At 40.3% G+C, this 23582-nt stretch overlaps 2 protein-coding genes across 6 annotated transcripts in view; both read right to left on the bottom strand.

The window, feature by feature from the left end:
* tle5 (TLE family member 5, transcriptional modulator) overlaps positions 1–8364 on the bottom strand; it is a 45985-nt gene extending 37621 nt beyond the window's left edge. For both annotated transcript variants that reach the window (XM_014169692.3, XM_014169693.3), the window contains exon 1: positions 7347–8364. In XM_014169692.3, coding sequence (XP_014025167.1) covers positions 7347–7373 — 27 coding nt within the window. In that variant the 5' untranslated portion in view covers positions 7374–8364. The remainder of the gene's footprint in view (positions 1–7346) is intronic.
* A 246-nt stretch (positions 8365–8610) lies between these two features.
* Positions 8611–23582, bottom strand: part of LOC106584406 (guanine nucleotide-binding protein subunit alpha-11) — a 70677-nt gene continuing 55705 nt past the window's right edge. For 3 of the 4 annotated variants that reach the window (XM_014169688.3, XM_014169689.3, XM_014169690.3), the window contains 5 exons: positions 22451–22605; positions 19367–19495; positions 16741–16870; positions 14625–14778; positions 8611–14131 (listed from right to left, as the gene is read on the bottom strand). In XM_014169688.3, coding sequence (XP_014025163.1) covers positions 13941–14131; positions 14625–14778; positions 16741–16870; positions 19367–19495; positions 22451–22605 — 759 coding nt within the window. In that variant the 3' untranslated portion in view covers positions 8611–13940. Of the gene's footprint in view, positions 14132–14624; positions 14779–16740; positions 16871–19366; positions 19496–20025; positions 20155–22450; positions 22606–23582 lie in introns of all 4 variants that reach the window. The other variant, XM_014169691.3, reaches the window with a different exon arrangement.

The raw sequence follows: 23582 nt of genomic DNA, 5'->3' as shown, positions 1-23582 counted from the left end.
TTGATATAAATATGAACTTGATTGAACAAAACATGCATGTATTGTATAACATAATGTCCTAGGGTTGTCATCTGATGAAGATCAAAGGTTAGTGCTGCATTTAGCTGTCTTCTGGGTTTTTGTGACATTATATGCTAGCTTGAAAAATGGGTGTCTGATTATTTCTGGCTTGGTACTCTGCTGACATAATCTAATGTTTTGCTTTCATTGTAAAGCCTTTTTGAAATCGGACAGTGTGGTTAGATTAACGAGAGTCTTGTCTTTAAATAGCTGTAAAATAGTCATATGTTTGAGAAATTGAAGTAATAGCATTTCAAAGGTTTTGAAAATCGCGCCACAGGATTCAACTGGCTGTTACGTAGGTGGGACGAATTCGTCCCGCCTGCCCCAGAGAGGTTAACAGGCACCACATCGATTATATGCAACGCAGGACAAGCTAGATAAACTAGTAATATCATCAACCATGTGCAGTTAACTAGTGATTATGTTAAGATTGATTGTTTTTTATAAGATATGTTTAATGCTAGCTAGCACCTTACCTTGGCTCCATGCTGCAATCGCATAACAGGTAGTCAGCCTGCCACGCAGTCTCCTCGTGGAGTACAATATAACCAGCCAAGATCGGTGTCCAAAAATGCCGATTACCGATTGTTATGAAAACTTGAAATCGGCCCGAATTAAAAATCGGCCATTCCGATTAAATCGGTCGAACTCTAGTTTACATACACTTAGGTTGGAGTCATTAAAACTCGTTTTTCAACCACTCCACAAATGTAGTTTTGGCAAGTCGGTTCGGACATCTACTTTGTGCATGACACAAGTAATTTTTCCAACAATTGTTTACAGAGATTATTTCACTTAATCACAATTCCAGTGTGACAGAAATGTACATAGACTAAGTTGACTGTGCCTTTAAACAGCTTGGAAAATTCAAGAAAATTATGTTATGGCTTTAGAAGCTTCTGATAGGCTAATTGCCGTCAATTGGAGGTGTACCTGTGGATGTATTTCAAGGCCTACCTTCAAACTCTGTGCCTCTTCGCTTGACATCATGGGAAAATCAAAAGAAAATCAGCCAAGACTTCAGAAAACAGAGTTGTAGACCTCCACAAGACTGGTTCATCCTTGGGAGCAATTTCCAAACAACTGAAGGTACCACGTTCATCTGTACAAACAATAGTACACAAGTATAAACACCATGGGACCACGCAGCCGTCACACCGCTCAGGAAGGAGACACGTTCTGTCTCCTAGAGATAAACATACTTTGGTGCGAAAAGTGCAAATCAATCCCAGAACAGCAGCAAAGGACCTTGTGAAGATGCTGGAGGAAACAGGTACAAAAGTATCTATAACCACAGTAAAAAAAGTCCTATGTCGACATAAGCTGAAAGGCAGCCCAGCAAGGAAGAAGCCACTTCTTCAAAACCGCCATAAAAAAGCCAGACTATGTATGGTTTGCAACTGCACATGGGGACAAAGATCGTACTTTTTGGAGAAATGTCCTCTGGTCTGATGAAACAAAAATAAAACCGTTTGGCCATAATGACCATTGTTACTTTTGGAGGAAAAAGGGGGAGGCTTGCAAGCTGAAAAACACCATCCCAACCGTGAAGCACGGGGGCGGCAGCATTATGTTGTGGGGGTGCTTCGCTACAGGAGGGACTGGTGCACTTCACAAAATAGATGGCCTCATGAGAAAGGAATACTATGTGGATTTATTGAAGCAACATCTCAAGACATCAGTTAGGAAGTTAAAGCTTGGTCGCAAATGGGTCTTCAAATGAACAATAACCCCAAGCATAGTTCCAAAGTTGTAGCAAAATGGCTTAAGAACAACAAAGTCAAGGTATTGGAGTGGCCATCACAAAGCCCTGACCTCAATCCTATAGAAGATTTGTGGGCTGAACTAAATAAGCGTGTGCGAGCAAGGAGGCCTACAAACCTGACTCACTTACACCAGCTCTGTCAGGAGGAATGGGCCAAAATTCACCCAACTTATTTTGGGAAGCTTGTGGAAGGCTACCCGAAACTTTTGACCCAAGTTAAACAACTTAAAGGCAATGCTACCAAATACTAATTGAGTGTATGTAAACTTCGGACCCACTGGGAATGTGATGAAGGAAATAAAAGCTGAAATAAATCACTTTATTATTCTGACATTTCACATTCTTAAAATAAAGTGGTGATCCTAACTCACCTAAGACAGGGATTTTGTAATATGAATAAATGTCAGAAATTGTGAAAAACTGAGTTTAAATGTATTTGGCTAAGGTGTATGTGAACTTCCCGACTTCAACTAAGTATTCACACCGACATTGCCCATTATTCTTTTCAAAATTCAACAAAGTCTGGTTCTTGATCATTGCCAGACAACCATTTCAGGTCTTGCCATAGATTTAAGTCAAAACTGTAACTCGGCCACTCACTGTCTTTTTGGTAAGCAACGCCAGTGTAGATTTGCTCCTGTGTTTTAGGTTATTGTCCTGCTGAAAGGTGAATTCATTCTGAAGCAGGTTTTCCTCAAGGATTTTGCCTGTGCTTAGCTCCATTTTTTTCTCTCCATTTGTTTATTTTCTATCCTGAAAAATTCCCCAGTCCTTAACGATTACAGGCATACCCATAACATGATGCAGCCACCATTATGCTTGAAAATATGGAGAATGGTATTCAGTAATGTGTTGTATTAGGTTTGCCTCAAACATAACTTTGTATTCATGACAAAATGTTAATTTGCTTTGCCACATTTTTTTCAGTATTACTTTAGTGCATTGTTGCAAACAGGATGACTGTTTTGTAATATTTTGATTCTGTACAAGATTCCTTTTCACTCTCAATTACATTGTTTTTGTTCAAACGCAACAATTTCATTGATTTGACTTAGTTACAGTTCATATGAGGAAATCAGTCAATTTAAATAAATTCATTAGGCCCTAATCTATGGATTTCACATGACTAGGAATACAGATATGCGTCGGTTGGTCATAGATACCTTAAAATAAATATTATGAACATGGGCCTCACAATCTCATATTTTCGTGCACTTAAATTGCCATTGATAAAATGCAATTGTGTTAGTTGTCCGTAGCTTATGCCTGCCCATAACATAACCCCACCGCCACCATGGGGCGTGGTTCAATGTTGACATCTTTCTGGAAGATTCACTTGAAGCCAAGTTTCAACCTCTTGGCAGAGGCAACCAGGTTTTTGGCTAAAATGTCCTGGTACTTGCAAAGTTCATGATGCCGTTGACCTTCAAAGGAAACTCCAAAACTATATTTTGGTATTTGTTTCATTAGTGCACTGTTGATAGAGTCCCACAATTTTTTGCATGTCAGCAAGTTTTCAAGATATAACTTTCAAAATACAGAAAGTGTCTCAGTCAGTTGAAGGGTTCTGTAGAATGGGATGGGGATCCAGTTAGGTCTCTCACACAATTAGGAGCTCTTTCCTTCTCCTCTGCACACTGATGAAGTGGTTAGAACCTTGGCAGTCTTCTCAGACACACTGCCAGTCTTAGAACTGAGACGCATCCCGCGGCTGCATGCACAAGGGCACCCCATTCATATCACGAGACATCCAGGCTCTAGCCTGAGCAAACAATTCCTCCCCCTTCTACATTGGCACTGGCAATGACAAATTGTTGCTATGGAGCAAGCACACCGTGGTAACATAATAGTCTTGTAATTGTTTTTGCCGACATTGTATTCCAAAACTTTCATTTCAGGTTTTTTGGGGCTGGGAACGACAGGGTCTACACAGCACCAACACCGTGCAAATGCAATTGCTTGTTAAGCACATGACAGTGATGTGAACATTTCAAATAGACGTTTACTGAAGTGTTCATTTTTTTTTATCCGAATATGTACACAAATGTGAGTTATGTGACCATGGGTTGAGAGTCAGTTTTTTTCCATAGACCAATTTCTACTACCATGGGAAATTGGGAAAAAGATTTTGGCCTATTCCAGTCATAAAAAGGCACCCACCAAGGTTAGTTGTTTTCATGCTGGGAAATATGCGTTCCATTACACACAATAGCTAGGTTTTAATATGAATGGAGACAGATTTTTTGGTGAATATTGTAAAATATGCATAAAGAATATTCACATTTTCCCATGAGAGGTGTTTCCATGAAACTGACTTACATTTTAGACATTTTAGTCATTTAGCAGACGCTCTTATCCAGAGCGACTTACAGTAGTGAATGCATACATTTCATACAATTTTTTATTTTTTCCCCCCATACTGGTCCCCCGTGGGATTCGAACCCACAACCCTGGCGTTGCAAACACCATGCTCTACCAACTGAGCCACATTGAGGACAAAATGCTGTGTGTGATGACGTAGTGCACATAAAAAGTACTTTTGCAAAAACCAAGAAGTTCAATGTGTTTCCATCTACCAATGGCTGCCAAATCTTTTGCGATAAATCGCAAACTTGCCCAATCTGTTTTTGCCGCATGCTCTCTAGACATTTCGCTGATAAAGTCGACAGGGTAGGTTATAAGATATGGATAAGACAATATCATTTTTATTTGATAACTTGCAGCCAAGCATTGATCATCATCTCACCAACATTCAAATAATACCATCAATATTTATAGGAAATTTGCATCAAGCTCATCATCAAACTCTTTTGGTGGGGGTCGGGGTGGTCCGACCCTAGTTAAGTATTTCTCTCTACGCGTAGTCTGACCTTGATCTTAAGCATGACAATAGCATGCTATTCACCCGCTATTTGTTTTAGGTGGAGATCAAAGAAATTAATGTGTGTCTACAGATACACCCCATTTGATTCCTAGAATGTTTATTTTTTTTGCCTGGACTTTTTCACTGTATATAAAAAAATGTATTGTGTTAAATATTAGCCACTATCAGTAGCCACCGACAGTTATACCCACATGCATTTATAACCGTGTTATTTTCCTTACACTTTGCACCATTATATATTGTTTGTTTACGTTTCCTGTCACGTTTGTGTGGCTGTTCCTGAGGATCGCTAGCAATAGTGAATAATATTAGGCTAATGTATTACAAGTTGTGAAATAATTTGGAACTTGTAGCCTATTTGAATCATTATGGAACACAGACCATATGTATCAGTTTAAACCTGGAGCACGGTTCATGATGACTGGACCGTTGTCACAGTTCCATGATAAGTGAGGAATATTAAGGTAGATTTATAGACTACTGTTCAAATCATATTCTACACTTTTCTCACCTTCCAATATGTCGTGGATTGAACAGTTGAATATGGTAATTTTCAGGATGAATCAAACCAGAGTATTTTTGATAAACCAATATATTTGGTGTAAAGGCGTTCCAAAATTGTACAAATAATATACAATAGAGTATTTGAATGTACAAATTGGTGCTGAAAAGGAGACGAATGTGTGTATTTACATGGCCTTCTCTCATTGATCCGTAATGTTCTGAACATTCTCTCCATATACTCTAGTAAGTTAGATTTTTTTTAAAGATGTCTTTATATAAATGTACTGAAAACCCTATTAAATGACAACTCCATGAGGAAAAACACAGCAAGTGGGAGGGTTTTCACCAGGTGAATTACATTTATTCAGTGCATGCAAGGGAACAACGCCTGCAAAGCCTATTATCACACCGATAGTGTCATTGCGCAAAATAGTATGCAGAATCATCTGGATGTGTATGCAACAAAAGTTCAACATTCACCTTCTGCTACCATTTCTGTCAAGTCGTCTACGCATACAGTTTGAGCAGACATTCGATAAATCCAAAGTATGCACCACACAGAACGCGCTGCAACAGCAATGCTACAAGGCAAACGCAGCGTTCCACTGGAAATGAATTAGTTCTGGTCGGTGTGATCGACGCATAACGCTTCGATCACACGGCCAGCATCATTGCGCAAAATAGAATGCAGCATCATCTGCAAATTTATGCAACAAAAGTTCAACATTCACCTTCTGCTACCATTTCTGCATACAGTTTGACGCATAGGTTCGAAAAATCCAACGTATAGACAAGAGTAAACGCACTGCAACTGCGTCTGCAACGCTGCAAGGCAAACGCAGCGTTTCATTGGAAATGAATGTAATTCTGGTGTACCAAAATGCAATCACACTGTCGGTGTGTTTGAAGCTTAAGCCTGAACAAGAACTACTGAGAAGTGCGTAGGAAAGGCGTGCGTGTAAAAAGCGTACATTTCCTATGTCTGAATCAGGCCCCTAATGCTTTCCCACGTTGTGGTAGTACAACTTGGCATATCATCCCGTGACTCCAAGTTTACTTCGACATGATGGTTTGCGCCATCAATTTTCACGTAATTAATTTTACAGACAAAAATATACAATGTTGAACGAAATTGTACCGACACTTCATGTATCCATAACACCTGTCGTGTTTTTTTTAAATGTTATTTATTAATACGCCATTACTATACTTGCATAACAACTGGATGGAAACGTTGTTATTAAGGCACAACACAGACCTACTACATGGGTTGCAGGCCATGAATCGCAAGCCAGTACCAGCTCTACCCCTCAGTATTATTCTGGATACTCAGGTAGATACTTCACTGAAGTATTTTATTGTCAAGAGAATCATGTAGACAGCCGTACTTATTGTTGTCAAATAAACTATAAGTTCCATTGACAACAAATCATAGACAGGCAGTTCTGATTTCGAAAGTTAATTATCTTAAATGTTTTAACATTGGACATGAACCAAATCTCCCCCAGTTCCTGTATTATGTCTGCAAAGTCTCTCAACTTCATCATTTGGGGCTCCCTGTAAGAGTGATCGCTACACTGTATGCATTACGTTGTATACTTGTAGCTACAGTAAAATAGCCACCCGTTCTACATTTCCCATCTGCCTTGCAATCCAAATTCATTAGCAATGCAAATCATGCCGATTCTGTATTGAACAGAACAAATATTGTAATTGTGTCACCGACAGTTTGATGCAAATACCTGGAAATGAGCATGATTCTTTTCCACTTTAATTAATAACCTGTGAAATCGCAGTCAACAAAAGGCATACAAATGTATAAGCACAACAAGTAGCTAAGCATAATACGGGTCACTGGTGGTTAGGCATAAATAGGCCCTAACTTATGTCTGGTTTGGTAATCAAATTGCCCCAGGGGTTCTGCTTAATTCAGATTTGAAACAAAATGTGACGATCATTTTTCTTGATGGAAGTGACATGCTGAAAGCATAAAAACATTTGATGCAATACAAAGTAACGATGTCTGCTCATTGTGTAGCTAGATACAATCTAACTGGCACACGCAGACAAACAAGTTTAATTCAGAAAATAATCTACTGATTCTCCGAATATTACATTAAATCCACTTACTGAATGTCTGGATTGTGGAAACATCATGTCAATTCCTTGTTTATTGTTTTCCTTCCCAAATACGATGAATGATGAGTATTCAAAAATGCAGCCACAAAAATATTGGCTTGTTGTTCCCCTCTTTGTCCGTATTTGCAAGCTCGAAGCTAGCCAATAATCGCACGAGTTGACCAGATCACTAGCGAACGCTAGTTATTGTCCCCAAAATTGGTGATGCAGCTGGCGTTAGCTAGCTAATCAATATCTCTTGTTTGTCCAGGTGTATATCACTCGACAGAAGTAGCCTAGCAGCTACCAGCTGGAATCTCGTTTTCGTTGGTGATGAAATACAAACCTCAACCATTTGAATGGTCCTTTCTTAATTCTTCAAAGGCTGTCGCTCAAAATGATTAATCGCTGTTGCTAACGTCAGTTTTCAGGTAACTTAACTAGTACACTAGCTAGCTAAATATAATATGCATATAACTACAAATGTTATGGATAACGCTAGGTCTTTTCGTGGTTTCTTTTGTTCGGTCTTCTTTCACCGTGTGTTTTCGCCAACGCAACAAAGCCAGCTAAAGCTATATGTTCGCGAACACACAACGCTTCAGAGGGAAAACTGCTCGAATTCGCAAAAATAACAAAATGGACCTCCGTATTCGCTTAAATTGAATTCCTCCCTTTTATTAACAACTAGTGCTGGTAAACAAACAGTTGGCGCAAACAACTACTCAAGCTTAAATCATTACATTAATAACAAATCTTATAGTAAACTTTAAAGTATACACTTGCTCAGCGTCTGTCAAATCTGTCCCTAGCCGAAATCCGAATTTGTGGCGGAGGCTGAAGAGTCGACATTCCATTCCTAAGGCAAGTTGCGACGTTACAAAACGCCCCACAAAGATATCCACCGTACAGAACAAATCATATTCTATGCCAATTGGAATAGAACGCAGTGGGTGTTAAAGAAAATGTATTTCTATCTGAAACGTTCTACGTTGCACTTCTAAACATGCCCCAAACGTCATCCCAGAAATGTAATGGCTAAAGAACTAGCGCCCCCCGTGGAAGGGAACACCAAATTCCACCTTGAATGAGTACACTAGCTGCATTTAATTTGTTTTCTATTGTTTCCCACCGGTATCAACAAATGTCAACCACATAAAATGTTTGTCTTCTGGATGCTTTTTTTGTTTAAATCATAAAGCAGCATAGGCTATATTTCAAAATCTAATTGTTCAGAAATGAGTTCATAATATAGACAGATAACACCAGCACAGAGTATAGGAACACATTTTATTCCAATTTAAAACAGATACTTTTTCTTTAAAGGAGAAGGCTATGAAAATCATTTTCATGTTAGAATGAGGTTCAGGCAACAGTGGTTGAAATGAAACATACAAAAGAGAAATATGGCTAAAATACTGTAAATCAATACCCATTAGGTCCCTTTTCTGGAGGGCTTTGCATTAATAGTTTCTCCCCCTCCCCCTTTCCCCACCCAAACCAACACATGCAATTAAAATGTGATTTCTTTAAAAACAGCAGTTTATCATTAAATACAGAATAAAATTCACCTTTTTCATTTTCATTTATTTATTCATCTTAATCACATACTTAGTGTTTATTTGTTTTAAAAAGTGGACCATGAAATATATAGGTCCTTATGATTTTTCACAACATTGGCACTTGTTAAGAGTCTGGCTCTACAAAGAAAGGGGATTGGCACATTCATTATTGTACATCATTTACATTTGGTATACTTAAGAAAAAAATACGTTACTTTCAATTTATACACCACTACACAAAGTTTATTTAACCTCTTATTTAAAAATCTATCATATTAAGTGCTCCTAAATACAAGAGTTCAGGTAATGCATCAGCCTTACAAAAGAAACAAAAAGATGCAATGATAGCTTTTAGCATTTCTATGCATCCATCACATCAGTATGGATCTCAAGAAAAAGCATTAACCATCAAGTGTATACACATCTCATAGTACCAACAAAACGTGCTTGAATGAACATGTAAGTTGCATGAATGCAGGAAGTCCCATTGCTGCAGCGCAGGTTCAGTGCATTGACCCGGGAGAAAGAAAGGATTGAAGATCAAGTAAGAGGAGACAACAGCTGATATTCTAAAAAACACCATATTCATTAATTCCCCGATGAATTCAACTGCTACAGTATATTACCCCTTCGGTACCTTCACTTGGCAAAGCATTACAATAAATAAAGTTTAACAGGCTTATTTTAAAATGAACTGTATGGAAAAATGGTGGCAACTGTTTGTATATACTGTAGTGCTAGTCAGTCTATGGCATGGCCTTGCCTCTAGTAGTGTATTCCTTCCTCAATACCCACTGTGCTGGTTTTAGTGATGACAGTACTTCTTCCGTGTTCTCCTACTAGTTATTGTGATGCTCAATTAGTGTGCTGTAGAGGGTGCACATAGCTACATACACACTGTCCATAGTCCACATGTGGAGAAAACCAATGTACTTGGTTTAAACTGACACTGACTGTATGCCCAGAAAACCCATGGTAGCATTCTCATATCTGCCAACAGCAGGGAGGGAGGCCGGCCTACGCCAGACATTTGTACAGTGTTTTTTGGAGCGAAGCAACCACACAGCACATCATACACCTCAAAACCACTGGATCACAAGCGGATGCAGATACCTACAGCAAAGAGAGCAAAAGGCGTACAATGTAACTAAATTAATGCAAAACCACTGGGGGGTTACAAGCATGAAGAGAGCCCAGCATGAGGGTCATGTGTAGAACTAAACCCTACTCTACCTAAGCAAGTAAACCACAGGTCAAAGGGGATGGAGTGTGCTTCTTGAGGTAGCAGAGCAGCACAGAAGCAGTAACCACTCTAAAACAAGCTGCCTTGTTGGTGGTGATCTGAAGTACCACTGGCAACATCTCAGTCCAGCCTGCCCTGGCAAGAGACCTTCGTACTCCTGAGAGAGAAATGAAAACTTGCCAACAAGCTCAACAAGTTAACCAAAAACATCCGTTCAGACATATGCAATTACGACAAAAAGTCTGTTCAAATTTCAAATTTAGTTGAAAGCCTCATCTGCAGTTGCACAGGAAGCATTCATATTTCTGCTTCTTATGTACAGTTCACAAATAATGTGGTATATAAAGTATTAGGTGGGGGACCATTAACAAAGGAAGGCCTTCAAATACAAGTTGTGCAACACCAAACATCCCTGACAACTCGCAAGCTGGCTTCACGACAAGGCCACATCCACCGTGGGTTAGCCAAATGACAAGGCATTACAAAATGTCCAACATGTTTCAACATTTTTAAAACACTGTGACACTTAATTAAACTAAGTCCAAAAAAAGGTAATACTTTTCCACCTTCAGTGAAAGCAACATTTATAGATATTTCCATGAATTGAAAAAAACATTTAACAACTGGTGTAGAGACAATGTAGAGGAAAGGTAAAAGTTGGACCTTTCAGCCAGGCTAGTATACAGTGGACATTAGTTAAGGGGGACTGAAGAGCATACCCAAGCCAACATTATGGGCAAAACATTCTTAGGTTGCAATTCAATGTAATTGTAAACACACAGCAAGATCTTAAACAGAGCACAAACTTCACTTTGCAGGGTAAGTGCTTGCCATGTACAGTAGAATGTGAAAAATATTTGGGCACCCTGCACTCAATTTGGCCATTATTTTTGGCACCAAAAATACAAGATATGAAAAACACGTCTGTCATCATGATAACTCTATAAAGTGTTAAGTTTCACCTAACCACTCTCACCCTACGCTCTCTGGAGTGCAAATAGCACTGTGGCAATCATATGTCTTCCAGTCATGGTCTTTCTTAGTATATAAATGTCAAGCATAGAAACATGACTAGTAGGGCACATAAAACACAAACCATCCACAACAATGGACTAAAGCCAAGCTGAAGACAAAAATGGCAGGTGGGAACGGAAGAGCACAATAAAGATTGGCTGAGGCAGGCAGCTATGCGATCCCCTTGTGGTTTTACTAGGCTCTGCTCGGGCCCAAACGGGCTGGTCAAAGTTTACAGGCAAATAGCCAGCAGAATTCATCCTCCAGTGATCACCAGCTGGCATCTCTGGACAGTTTGCACTCAACCTGTGGCAATAGCCTTCCCCTTGGCATCAACACACCCCAACACTGGCTCCCTGATTCATAACACCCACTTTAATTGCACCTATTGCTCTATATCACCCATAGAGTCCTTTAATTCTGTCAACTTTGCTAATAGTAGCCCTTATAATGAAAAGTTATGAAAACTCACCTGAATTACGTTGAAGACAATCTATCGACATATTGTTAGCTATGGAATCTTAACTATCAAGCAAAAGACAAGATATTGGATTAAAAACCAATACCAAACTAAAATCTTAAATTTCCAAAATGCAAGCACAGACCAGTTAAATTCAACCACTGATGAGTTTCCTTTTCTCTTTTTTTCCTATTTGCATAATGCACCAACCCAAAATGGAAAAGAATCTTCCCATTCTCAAGCATTTCGAAATTGAAGCAGAACATAACTGCAACTACCAAGTATGATGTCTCTAAAGAAAGATAGATCACGTGCCGATATTATTATAATAATTTTTTTACAGCAGTATGGACCCCGTCTCTCCCAGTCTCCCATCTGATGGAGACACTTCTAGATGGAAGCAGGGAGGAAGAGTCAGACAAACATCATCTAGAGCTCTGGTCCATAAATTAGACCAAAAAAAAAGAACAAAAAAAAGACTTCACTCTTATTTATCACTACCATTTCTCATTTCTATTGGCCAAATAGGGAAAAAATATCCAATACCTTTAACAAAGAGAAGCTGTACTGACACCGTGTGGAGGACCAACTTGTGACTTAAGTTAGCTGGCAGCACTAAAGATTTCTTTATTACAACAAACTATTGCTCCTTACTACTCCTTTATGTCATCTGCACAAGTACAGCAAGTTGTTTACCTTCATTTGAAGATAACCAAAATGTAAAAAAATGCACATAAACACAGTATCAAACAATTGTAATTAATTAGGCAATTGTCCAAAAGAAACTGTATAGTACAGCAAATATAAATTAGTTTTGCCTAAATTAGTGTACCAAACTTTTCAATGCAACTATGAGAGAAGACATGTAAATATACACATTTTGTTTCAGTCATCTCCATCACCCCATTCCCCAACGAGTTGGTTTTGTTCATCATATCTGAACAGTTTTGAGGGATACAACTGATACTGGCAACTTGATTGGATTTACAGCAAACAAAACATAATACATTTGGCAAATGGTACAGCATTTTAAGGAGTAAAAATCATGACAAATTAAATATAACTAGTGCTGCAGTATATTCATATTGTTGTTTTAGTTTTAGAATGTTACAAGATGCTGCCAATTCAACAAGTGGTTCTGTGAAAAATGTAAATGATGTTTTGTCTAAGGGACGGGGGAGCAGTGGATTAAGGAGGAAACTTTAACAGTCTCCAATCATGTAGGTTACATCCTCTATTGGATAATTGTGACTTTCCTCTTGGAAATGAGAAACGCTGCGGTCTTGTTCATCTTTAATTAACATCTTCATCGGGAAAGTGGTAGTAGCAATAGTCAATAAACTCACCTAAAATAATTCATAATATACACAGATCAATTTACTTCATCTCTCCCACCCTTGCTCTGTCTATATGTGTGAGCATCCACTTGATTGTAACACACACCCACACACACTTTTTACATTCAACAGTGCGAGGTGACTTCTAGCCTAGTGTGAGGTTAGGAAAAAACACACACCTCAAAGACCATGTAGAGTTGAGCTTCCCCCCCACACCTCAGCACCACCCGCACCTGTTCCAACGATATTCTATGCAGTTACCCACAACCCCCTGCAGACTGGTGGGTGCCCAGCCCCCCCCCATCCCGCAGACAGACCCTGCTGACTGTGAAGGGGGGGCACTGGCTTTTTCCTGCTTTTCTACACCTCAGCTCACCTCTCCTTCCTTTAAATCACACCAGCACCCAAGCCACCAAATCAAACAGACTTCTACCTACCTCCAAGCCCCCCTCCTTTAACAGGAGTGACCCAGAGACGCAAGCCACACCAGGTGACAAATGAGAGCTGTCAACCACCAAGTCAAGTCAGAGCAGCCTCCGAGTATGTATGTATGTATGTATGTATGTATGTATGTATGTATGTATGTATGTATGTATGTATGTATGTATGTATGTATGTATGTATGTATGTATGTATGTATGTGTGAGTGTGTGCGCGGGTGAGTGTGTGCGCGGGTGACATTAGGAGGGACGCAGGCTGCAGTGGGCAGGGAAGAGAGGAGTGGGGGGGAATGACTGGAGCTGGAAAAACACACCCAATTAAACCATAGATAAGGAGCAGGAGGATGTTGGGACCAGGGGTGAATAGAACCTGGAATATATTACGCATGTGTGACCGAGTGTGTGTGTGTGTGTAAATGCATGTTGGTGAATGTGTCTGCATGTGTGTGTTAGTGCAGGTGTGTGTGTACGGTTTCATTTGTTGGAGTGTGTGTATAGATGTGTACTCTGTGCTGTGCGTGGGCTGCCGGTTTCTCTCAATTTCTTTCGCTCACACCAAGTTGTACTCCTTCAGGTTGAGCTGCAGGATGGTGTCTTTGACGGCAGCGAACACAAAGCGGATGTTCTCTGTGTCCGTGGCGCAGGTGAAGTGGGAGTAGATTATCTTGTCACTGTCAGGGTTCAGGTCCACAAACATCTTTAGGATAAACTCCCGGCCCGCCTGAGCGTCTCTCTGGGGCCCTAGGGGCACACACACACACACACACACACACACACACACACACACACACACACACACACACACACACACACACACACACACACACACACACACACACACACACACACACACACACACACACACATTATCCCAAAGCTACAGGCAACAGGACACATCACTGTGTACCTGTGCTACCAACGAACACACAACATTTCAAATTGAAAGGATGACATGTTACATGATCTCAAAAGGTAAGTGATTTAAATCCTGAATGGTGTGAATTTGTATTACATTTCAGTTCATTGTCTAGCCACACGGTGTCACTAAATACTAACAAAAATACCTTCAGGTCTGTTCATGCCACCTATAGAGTTTGAAATGAATAATGTTCCAATAATAAATAAATAACATGCATTATATTTGATAATTTTCCTCAGTAGCTGCCATGGTACTGGACATGGCCACATTAGCCAGTGCAGAGAGGTGCTAGGATAAAGGTAAAGAGTCGTTTACCATCAAACTCGGGGAAGTAGTCGACCAGATGGGAGTAAGTGATCTTCTCCTCCAAGAGGTCCTTCTTGTTGAGGAACAGGATGACGGAGGAGTTCTGGAACCAGGGATATGTGATGATGGTCCGGAACAGAGCCTTGCTCTCCTCCATCCGATTCTGACAGAGAAAGAGGGAGGTAGAGCGATAGGGACAGAAAGGAGAAAGGAAAGGATGGTCAAAACTCGCTTGTTTCCTTTATTTGATCTATATAAGCTATGCACAAAGTAGTCTATTTTGCATAGATAACAAAATATAATCACAGCGACTGTTCAAACAATAAACCAAAGAACTGAGGCCTTCAAGTCCACCCAAAAGGTGTTTTGTTTAGAAGTAATATCTACGTGATTCCAGGCTATTTTGAAACGGTAAAAACAGCTGCTAGCAATGTGCTTTTTCTCCGTGAGCAAACATGATAAATGTTCTATTTTTGCTGATATGGAGCGAATACATTCAGGCAGTATATCAAAACTGGAAAAATGTTGTAGGTTGCACTGGCAAGTAGAAGAATATTTGCCAGGGTATATTATTTCATTATAAATCTGATTATTTCACATGGTGGAGATGTGAGAAGCTAAAATGCTAGCTTGCTTGTAGTTTTTAGCAAGCTGCTAGCAGAGTAGCCTACAGCCAAATGGCAGGCACAAAATTAGGTAATGTAAAACAAACCTAAACTTTTATTACATGTAGCTATTATTCAAATATGCAATTGGTTTTCTTGCTTTGAAATTAGCAAACAGTGGTGATGTTTTCAGCGTGATTATTAGGTTAATGAAAAACAAACATATGTTTTCATTATTCTATGTCATGCAAAAACATTTGAAAATATGCTATTTTGTGTTAACATTTTGTTCTGTTCAATTATCTAAAATCAACCAATGTATTTCTTTCAATTCATCTATTGGGCCAAAAAAAAATTGACAGTAAATGTTACTTTTCCTATGAAGAAACAACCCCTTCTCTACTAGAGCAAACCCATATATTTGGTGGCAGGTAGCCTAGTGGTTAGAGCGTTGAGCCAGTAACCGAAAGGTTGCTAGATTGAATCCCCGAGCTGACAAGGTAAAAATCTGTTGTCATGCCCCGGAACAAGGCAGTTAACCCACTGTTCCCCGGTAGGCCGTCATTGTAAATAAGAATTTGTTCTTAACTGACTAGTTAAATAATAAAAACTTTGGTCATTCATGAGCTCATATTAAGATACTGCTATTAAATCAAGCAGTACTAACAAAATAGTGAATCTAGCCAAAAAAATTTAATAATAATCTGGCTTGAAAACACATGGCCAATTGCTACTGCATACAACTCAATTCAGTGTAATTTTAAATGCCTGACTGCACTTGATAAAAACAATGAAATTGTCTAGTGAAACAATCATACGACTTTCAAAATATTATTGTACCCTAGAGACCAATTCACAAAGACTCCCATGGCATTTATAGGAAATAAAGGTGGGGTAGTGATGAGATGTATTACTCCCATCCTCCAAATAAATTCACCAATTTTTGGGGGAGGATCAATAAATATGTAGTTGAAAAATATAATGGGTGGAGTAATGCGCATGTTAGGGTTAACTTTGCTCTTGTGAGTTTGCTGTGGTCTGCGTTAAGTCTATGTGAGAGCAGATCTTTGGCATTATATAATCCCATTCTCCATGCAGAGGCACCCATCCTGTCTGTGTGTAAGGAGGGCCTGCTCTGCTGCTCCTGTGACATGATGTTTACTGTCAGATCAGGTAGATCCAGTAGCGAGAGCAGTGCAGGAGGATGTGGATGTCTCTACCCTCCCAAATACTCCGCCTGGCAACGTGGTGCAGTGCTGTATGAAACACTCTCTGTCATATGACCCATCAGACAGTTTGTTGTTCTAAACCAGCTCTCTCCGATGACTAAACAGCCTGATCATATTATCCTCATTTCATCTGGAGCTGCAGTCAAAGGGACACCAGCAAAATGGAAAACAAAACAAAATACAGACTTATACAAAAATAAGCAGGATATAAGAAGCTACTATCTACCGAATGACTGTAAATAAGAGACTAATGACAGTGTGCCTGGTGTGTGTGCGTGTGTTCAATCTCACCTCGTTGTCAGACTCCACCAGAACCTGGTCATACTCGCTGAGGGCAACCAGGAACATGATGGATGTGACGTTCTCAAAGCAGTGGATCCACTTCCTCCTCTCTGACCTCTGACCCCCTACATCCACCATCCTGATTGGACAGGACCAGGATGGAGAGATGAATATAGGAGAGAGGTTTTCAAAATTAGGCTAAATTCAGACATTGATGGCAAGTTAAAAAGGGGTTTTATTGTGGTAACTAGGGTATCCAACTAAATCATTTGGTGAAACTTAAACATTTGGGGTTAGTCCCGTTATCCCATTTTAGGATTCATAATGCCCAAAATCTAGCAATGAATACAGCTAACTGTCAAACAAAGCAAAAATATAATGGATATCAAGGAATTAAAATGATTGTTACATTGGGAAATTACTGCATTTTAGTTACAATTGAGAACAGCACTTATAATGCAATAAGATGTATACCCTTCTGGTCTGCTTTTAAAATACATCAGTGCAAAGAAGCACTCAAACACACTGTGTTTTTACCATCATATACAACTATTTGGAAAACATGATTATGTTCCTTTCTGGTCAGGATTGTAAGTTAGGCAGTTATATGTTAACGTATGAGAATTAAACATTGCATACTGTACATGCGACATGCATTATCCTATCAATAACTTAAATTGATAACAATTAAGTTTGATAACTTATTATGCACTAATGCAACATACAGTACAGTAAATCAAAGAAGGTGCAAGGACAGGTTAAACGACCCAAGATGAACCAAAAAGAAAAGAGCAAAGGTGTGCACTGTGCATAGCCACATCCCAGCCCGTTCCCAGCTAAGTGGATGCAGGTGTGCCAGAGAGGCCAGATCGGGACGGCATTAGCCTGCTTGGAAGCAGCATCCAAGTCAGCCAGTGACTTCAGAAGCCCAGCAGCAGTGTGGGGAGGTAGGCCAGTGCAAAAAGGAGAGAGGAAAGGGGGATTAGAGGGGGAAAAGGGAAGGATATAGAGGGGGAGAAGGGAAGGATACAGAGGGGGAAGGAAAGAATACAGGGAGAGGGGAAGAATGGGAGAGCAGAGGGAACCTCCATCACAGATCAAGCAGGGGTACTGGGTGGAGGCAAGGATTTGGGAATACCGCTACAGTTGTTTTCAAAACATTATTTTCATGGATTTCATAGAATTTTGCATTCATAGATGATGGATCAGATTAGCCATCATGCAACTCAGAAATCCTCCTATTTTCCAACAGTGGTTTAGTTGATGGGAGAGATCTATTAGTCTATATCCATGTTATCAAAGGAGGATCAGGGTTTCTTTCCTAGCCTAGTGAGCAGCAGCTACCTCTGTCCGTCCCTGGCTGGCTCTTCCGCAAAGTGAGAAAGGGGGGCGTTGATAAATGGGGTCCTCTAGGACGCCTGCCTAAAATAAAAGCTCCTTCGCATCAGCCGACCTCCTTTCCTGTAGCAGTGATGGGTGACCTACTTAGAAGGATAGGCTCTCCTATGGAGGATGAGCCAAGAGAAATCATGACATTCTCAACCACTTCAAAAAGGCAATTAAGAGAGTGAAGCGCCACGGCCGAACGCAGCAGACATGCATGTTTACTTTGTCCTCATGAAAGCCTGCCTTGTGCAGCTGCTGTGAGTACAACCCGGGCTGGGCTGCACCAGACCCCATCACTCTAACACACATTGGGTTGGGGTGGAGAGGGGGGGGCTCCTTGCATCACAAGTCTCTCCCTATCTGACTAGCCAAATATTCTCATTGAGATTTAAATGCGGAACGTCTGGATTTGCTTCAATCCTAAGGAATATCTCAGTAATATATTATTATATATGCTACATGTCCTTAAACACTGCTGTAGTGATTCACAGCCTATCCATCCAGTATCAGTAGAGTGAAGCGATGGAGAGATCCTCGAGTCCAACCTCATTGTGAGCCTGGGAGTTATTTCTAGCGCTGCCGCGCGTAGGAGGGGCTGACATGCTGGCTTCCTATCGATTTGCACTCTTTTGTAATCGCTCGTTCGCTGGTTTCATCTCCTCATGATTATCCTCTTGGAGGAGGAGGGGGCTGTTCTACACCTTGGTGCCCAGTGATCAGTCTCTTCCGCCTGGCCACTTCCAGGAGGCTCCCCCTCCCTCAGCTCGACTGGCTTGGCCCAGACGACACTAACAGGCAGCATGCCTGGTTACATCATAATGACACAAGACTGGTTACAGTCGTGGAGTACACGGTTTCTCAACATCCCTGTTATGATGACTAAATCTTCAGATGACTAGCTGATATTTAGCTCATCATTCTACTCCATCCAGTATTGTACCATGCAAAGCAAGGGGCTGAAGTGTTGTTCAGTGTTCATCTCGAGGATTACATAGTGACAACTAAGACTTGATGGGCCTGAGACAATTATGATGGGTGGGTAAAAACTGGAGATCAAACAACAATGAGGAATAAAATTAAGCAGCAGGTGAATCAGTGATATTCATTGTTCCTGTTGATCTTGTGAGAGAGAAAATGATCAATGTTCTCTGATGTTATCGCACAGTCAACATGAATATTGAAACAATGATTTATTTCAGAGGAAATACAAAACACTGGGAAGGGAGTAAAAGTGTGAATGTCTTTCTACCTGAAAATGATGCTTTGCAAGTCGAAAGGGTATTCAATGATCCCTGTGGTGGGGATGCGAACCCTAAGCACATCTTGTTGGGTTGGTAGAAAGTTGGGTTCAGCAATACGATCCAGATCGCTTAGATAGCTAGAGACCGGGAGAGAGAGAGACAGGAATGACAAAGAGAGACAGAGATAGAGAGTGAAGCATGACAGCAGATACCCCCCTCCAAAGCAAGTGGACCAGTCAGTCCCAAACAGGAGAACCCATTCCTGAGAGCTCTGGGGGGTGACCCTTCACCTGCCACCTCTACCACCTACTAATCCCCCCAATCATCTCCCAGAAAGTGAGTACAGTACCTGATAGCAGCTTTCAGAGACTCTGTTAAACCTTGCATTTGTTTTGCTTTTCCCAAAACTTTTCCCATAAAACCTTCATTATATTGGGTTCAAATTGAGGCAGTCCACAAGTTCAATAAGTTCTGGACTAAATACCCTTTTTCCTTTTTTGGTTATAGTTAGGAGTAGTGATTTGGCCTCAGACAGACTCAGAGCTGCTGATAGGAAGGAGTCTCAGAGAGCACGCTACCAGGACCCAGGGCTGTGCGGCCAGCAGCAGTGGGGGTGAGGTGGAGCTAGAATAGTGCCGGAGGTATAGGCAGCACTTCACACCAGTACCTGAAGATTACATTCTCCAGGTCAAAAGGGTACTCAATGATGCCAGTAGTGGGCACTCGAACCCGCAGCACATCCTGCTGAGTGGGCACGTACCCCTTGGTCGCTATTCGCTCTAAATCTCTAAAGTAACTGTAGAATGAAGGGGGACACATGACACGTGTGCCTGACGCTGCACAATCACCTGCACACATGCATACAGACAAAAACCAGGTATACACACACACACTCGCTTTTTCTCATGGAAACAGAAATACATACAGATAATCACATACATTGCACCCCTTCACTTTTTCCACATTTTGTTGTGTTACAGCCTGAATTTGGAAATTGATTTAATTAAGATATGTAGTCACTGGCCTACACACACACAGAGTACACCATAATGTCAAAGTGGAATTATGTTTTTCAATTTTTACAAATGAATTAAAAATGAAAAGCTGAAATGTCTTAAGTCAATAAGTCTTCAGTCCCTTATGGCAAGCCTAAATAAGTTCAGCAGTAGAAAGTTGCTTAACAAGTAAAATAATACGTTGCAGGAACTCACTCTGTGTGCAATAACAGCGTTTAACATTATTTTTTAAATAACTACCTCACCTCTGTACCCCACACATACAGATAATTGTAAGGTCCCTCAGTTGAGCAGTAATTTCAAACACAGATTCACCCACAAAGACCAGGGAGGTTTTCGAATGCCTCACAAAGGGCACCCATTGGTAGATGGGTACAAAAAAACTAAACAGACATTGAATATCCCTTTGAGCATGGTGAAGTTATTAATTACACTTTGGATGGTGTATCAATAGACCCAGTCACTACAAGGATACAGACATCCTTCCTTACTCAGTTTCCGGAGAGGAAGGAAACTGTTCAGAGATGTCACCTCGAGGTCAATAGTGACTTTAAAACATACAGAGTTTAATGGCTGTGATAGGAGAAACCTGAGGATTGATCAGCATTGTGGTTACTCCACAATACTAACCTAAAATGTCAAGAGTGAAAAGAAGGCCTGTACAGAATACAAATATTCCAAAACATGCATCCTGTTTGCAACAAGGCACTAAAGTAATACTGCAAAAAAATGTGGCAAAGCAATTAACTTTTTGTCCTGAATACAAAGTGTTATGTTTGGAGAAAATCCAATACAACACATTACTGAGTACCACCCTTCATATTTTCAAGCATAGTGGTGGCTGCATCATGTTATGGGTATACTTGTAATCGTTAAGGACTGGGTAATTTTTCAGGATAGAAAATAAACAAATGGAGCTTAGCACAGGGAAAGTCCTAGAAGAAAACCTGGTTCAGTCTGCTTTCCACCAGACACTGGAAGATGAATTTACCTTTCAGCAGGACAATAACCTAAAACATAAGGCCAAATCTACACTGGAGTTGCTTACCAAGAAGACATTGAATGTTCTTGAGTGGCCTAGTTACAGTTCTGACTTAAAATAGGCATGAAAATCTGCGGCAAGACTTGAAAATGGCTGTCTAGCCATGATCAACAGCAAACTTGACAGAAGAATAAAAAAAAGTATGTGCAAATATTGTATAATCCAGGTGTTCTTAAGAGGCTTACCCAGAAAGACTCACTGCTGTCATCGCTGCCAAAGGTGATTCTAACAGGTATTGACTCAGGGGTGTGAATACTTACATAAATTAGATATTTCTGTACTTAAATGTTCAATACATTTGCTAACATTTCTAAAAGCATGTTTTCACTTTGTCATTATGGGGTATTGTGTGGTGAAAAACAATTATGGCACTGTACATTAATATATTACAGCTGTATCCTGTTACTCCTCACAAAGTAACGGTAGGCAGTATCCGTTTGTAACAATTATCACCAACCCTGTTAGGGGGGCTGAATCACAATAGCTCAAGTCTTTAGGGCCAAGTAACATAACATCCTAAAATGGTCCATGTGGACATTTGGGTTCATTTTTACAGTCTTGATAACCTTATCAGTCATAAAAATACAGAGTAGCCTAATCACTACATTGATTCTGAGTCATATTACAACAAAGTGTTTTGTCCCTGGAAAGCTATAAGCATTAGTCATGGTGACAAAGTGCTTACTCTGCATTTTAGGGTTGAACAAATTCAGACCTATAATTCTACATAACAAACATGAAATTCAGGTCTCGTTAGGTTAGTTCAAATAGAACTAAGGTGGAGCAGGATGAGAAACGTTACCGTCTGTTCTTCCTCTTTCCATCGCTCAGTTTTTTTCCTCTTTCTTTTGGTCTCTTTAAATCTCTTTCACTTTCTCCTACGAAACACTATTTAATAGAGTCAGGGAGAGACGATATTCACTATTATGGTAACTCATTCTCTTCAATTTAAAAATCTCAATCTCTCTCATTCTAACGCTTCTCAATCTCTAACCACTGTAGCTATTGTGTGTGTATGCCAGAAATAGACTTACTATTTGGTTGAGTCCGAGAGCTGATATTCGCGTCTGCGGTCGTAGGCCTCCTGGATGCCAGGGTCTGTCCAAAGCATCTTTATTGCACTGATGTAGGGCTGTTCGAAGGAACACACCTTCTCCACGTCCACTTCTCGCACGAGCAGCGCGTTGGACTGGGGGGAAGAAGAGGACACCAGATAGGGGAAACAGTTGGAAAAGAGTAAAAGGTTGGACAGCGTCACACACTCACTGTAACAGTGCTCCAGGATTATTTAGACATTTCTGCATTCTGATCAAAGTTAAAATCAGAACATGTTAGGTCATTTGTACAGACTATTATCGATAGATTTAGGCCTAAAGACAGACTACTGTCTTGCCATTGATACATCCAGGCCTCTCCTCGGCAGTGACTTAGTGTCTGTACCTGGACAGAGCAGATTGGAGTAGCTGTAGCAGTCCATTATGTTTTATGGCATGGTTTACAGCCACTTTTATGGTCTATTTGAATACAGTTTGCATTTGATGATGCGGACATATAAAGCTGTGGCTGGACAATTCGATGCGGAGATTGCCAGCCAACAGTTGCCAGTGAGCGGTCCTATGAGTGGATGAGAATTCAGACAATGCCAGGAGGGAATTAGTCAGTAGCTGATTTTGTAGTAGTATTCCCCTCCTAGGCTATACTATGACTAGGCTATACTATGACTAGGCTATAGAAGTCCTGATGGGTGCACCTCTGGTTCACCAGTCCTAATTCAAATACGTCAATTTCACTTGCTATGGATATCTGCATTCAATGCCAAGTTACATGCATACAGTTGAAGTCGGAAGTTTACATACACTTAGGTTGGAGTCATTAAAACTCGTTTTTCAACCACTCCAAAAATGTCTTGTTAACAAACTATAGTTTTGGCAAGTCAGTTAGGACATCTACTTTGTGCATGACAAGTAATATTTCACTTATAATTCACAGTATCACAATTCCAGTGGGTCAGAAGTTTACAAACACTAAGTTGACTGTGCCTTTAAACAGCTTGGAAAATTCCAGAAAATGATGTTATGACTTTAGAAGCTTCTGATAGGCTAATTGACATCATTTGAGTCAATTGGATGTGTACCTGTGGATGTATTTCAAGGCCTACCTTCAAAC

This window comes from Salmo salar, chromosome 23 (genome assembly GCF_965601325.2).
Source record: "Salmo salar chromosome 23, fSalSal1, whole genome shotgun sequence".
In the NCBI taxonomy this organism is placed as follows: domain Eukaryota; kingdom Metazoa; phylum Chordata; class Actinopteri; order Salmoniformes; family Salmonidae; genus Salmo; species Salmo salar.
This window is presented reverse-complemented; position numbering and strand designations above follow the sequence as displayed.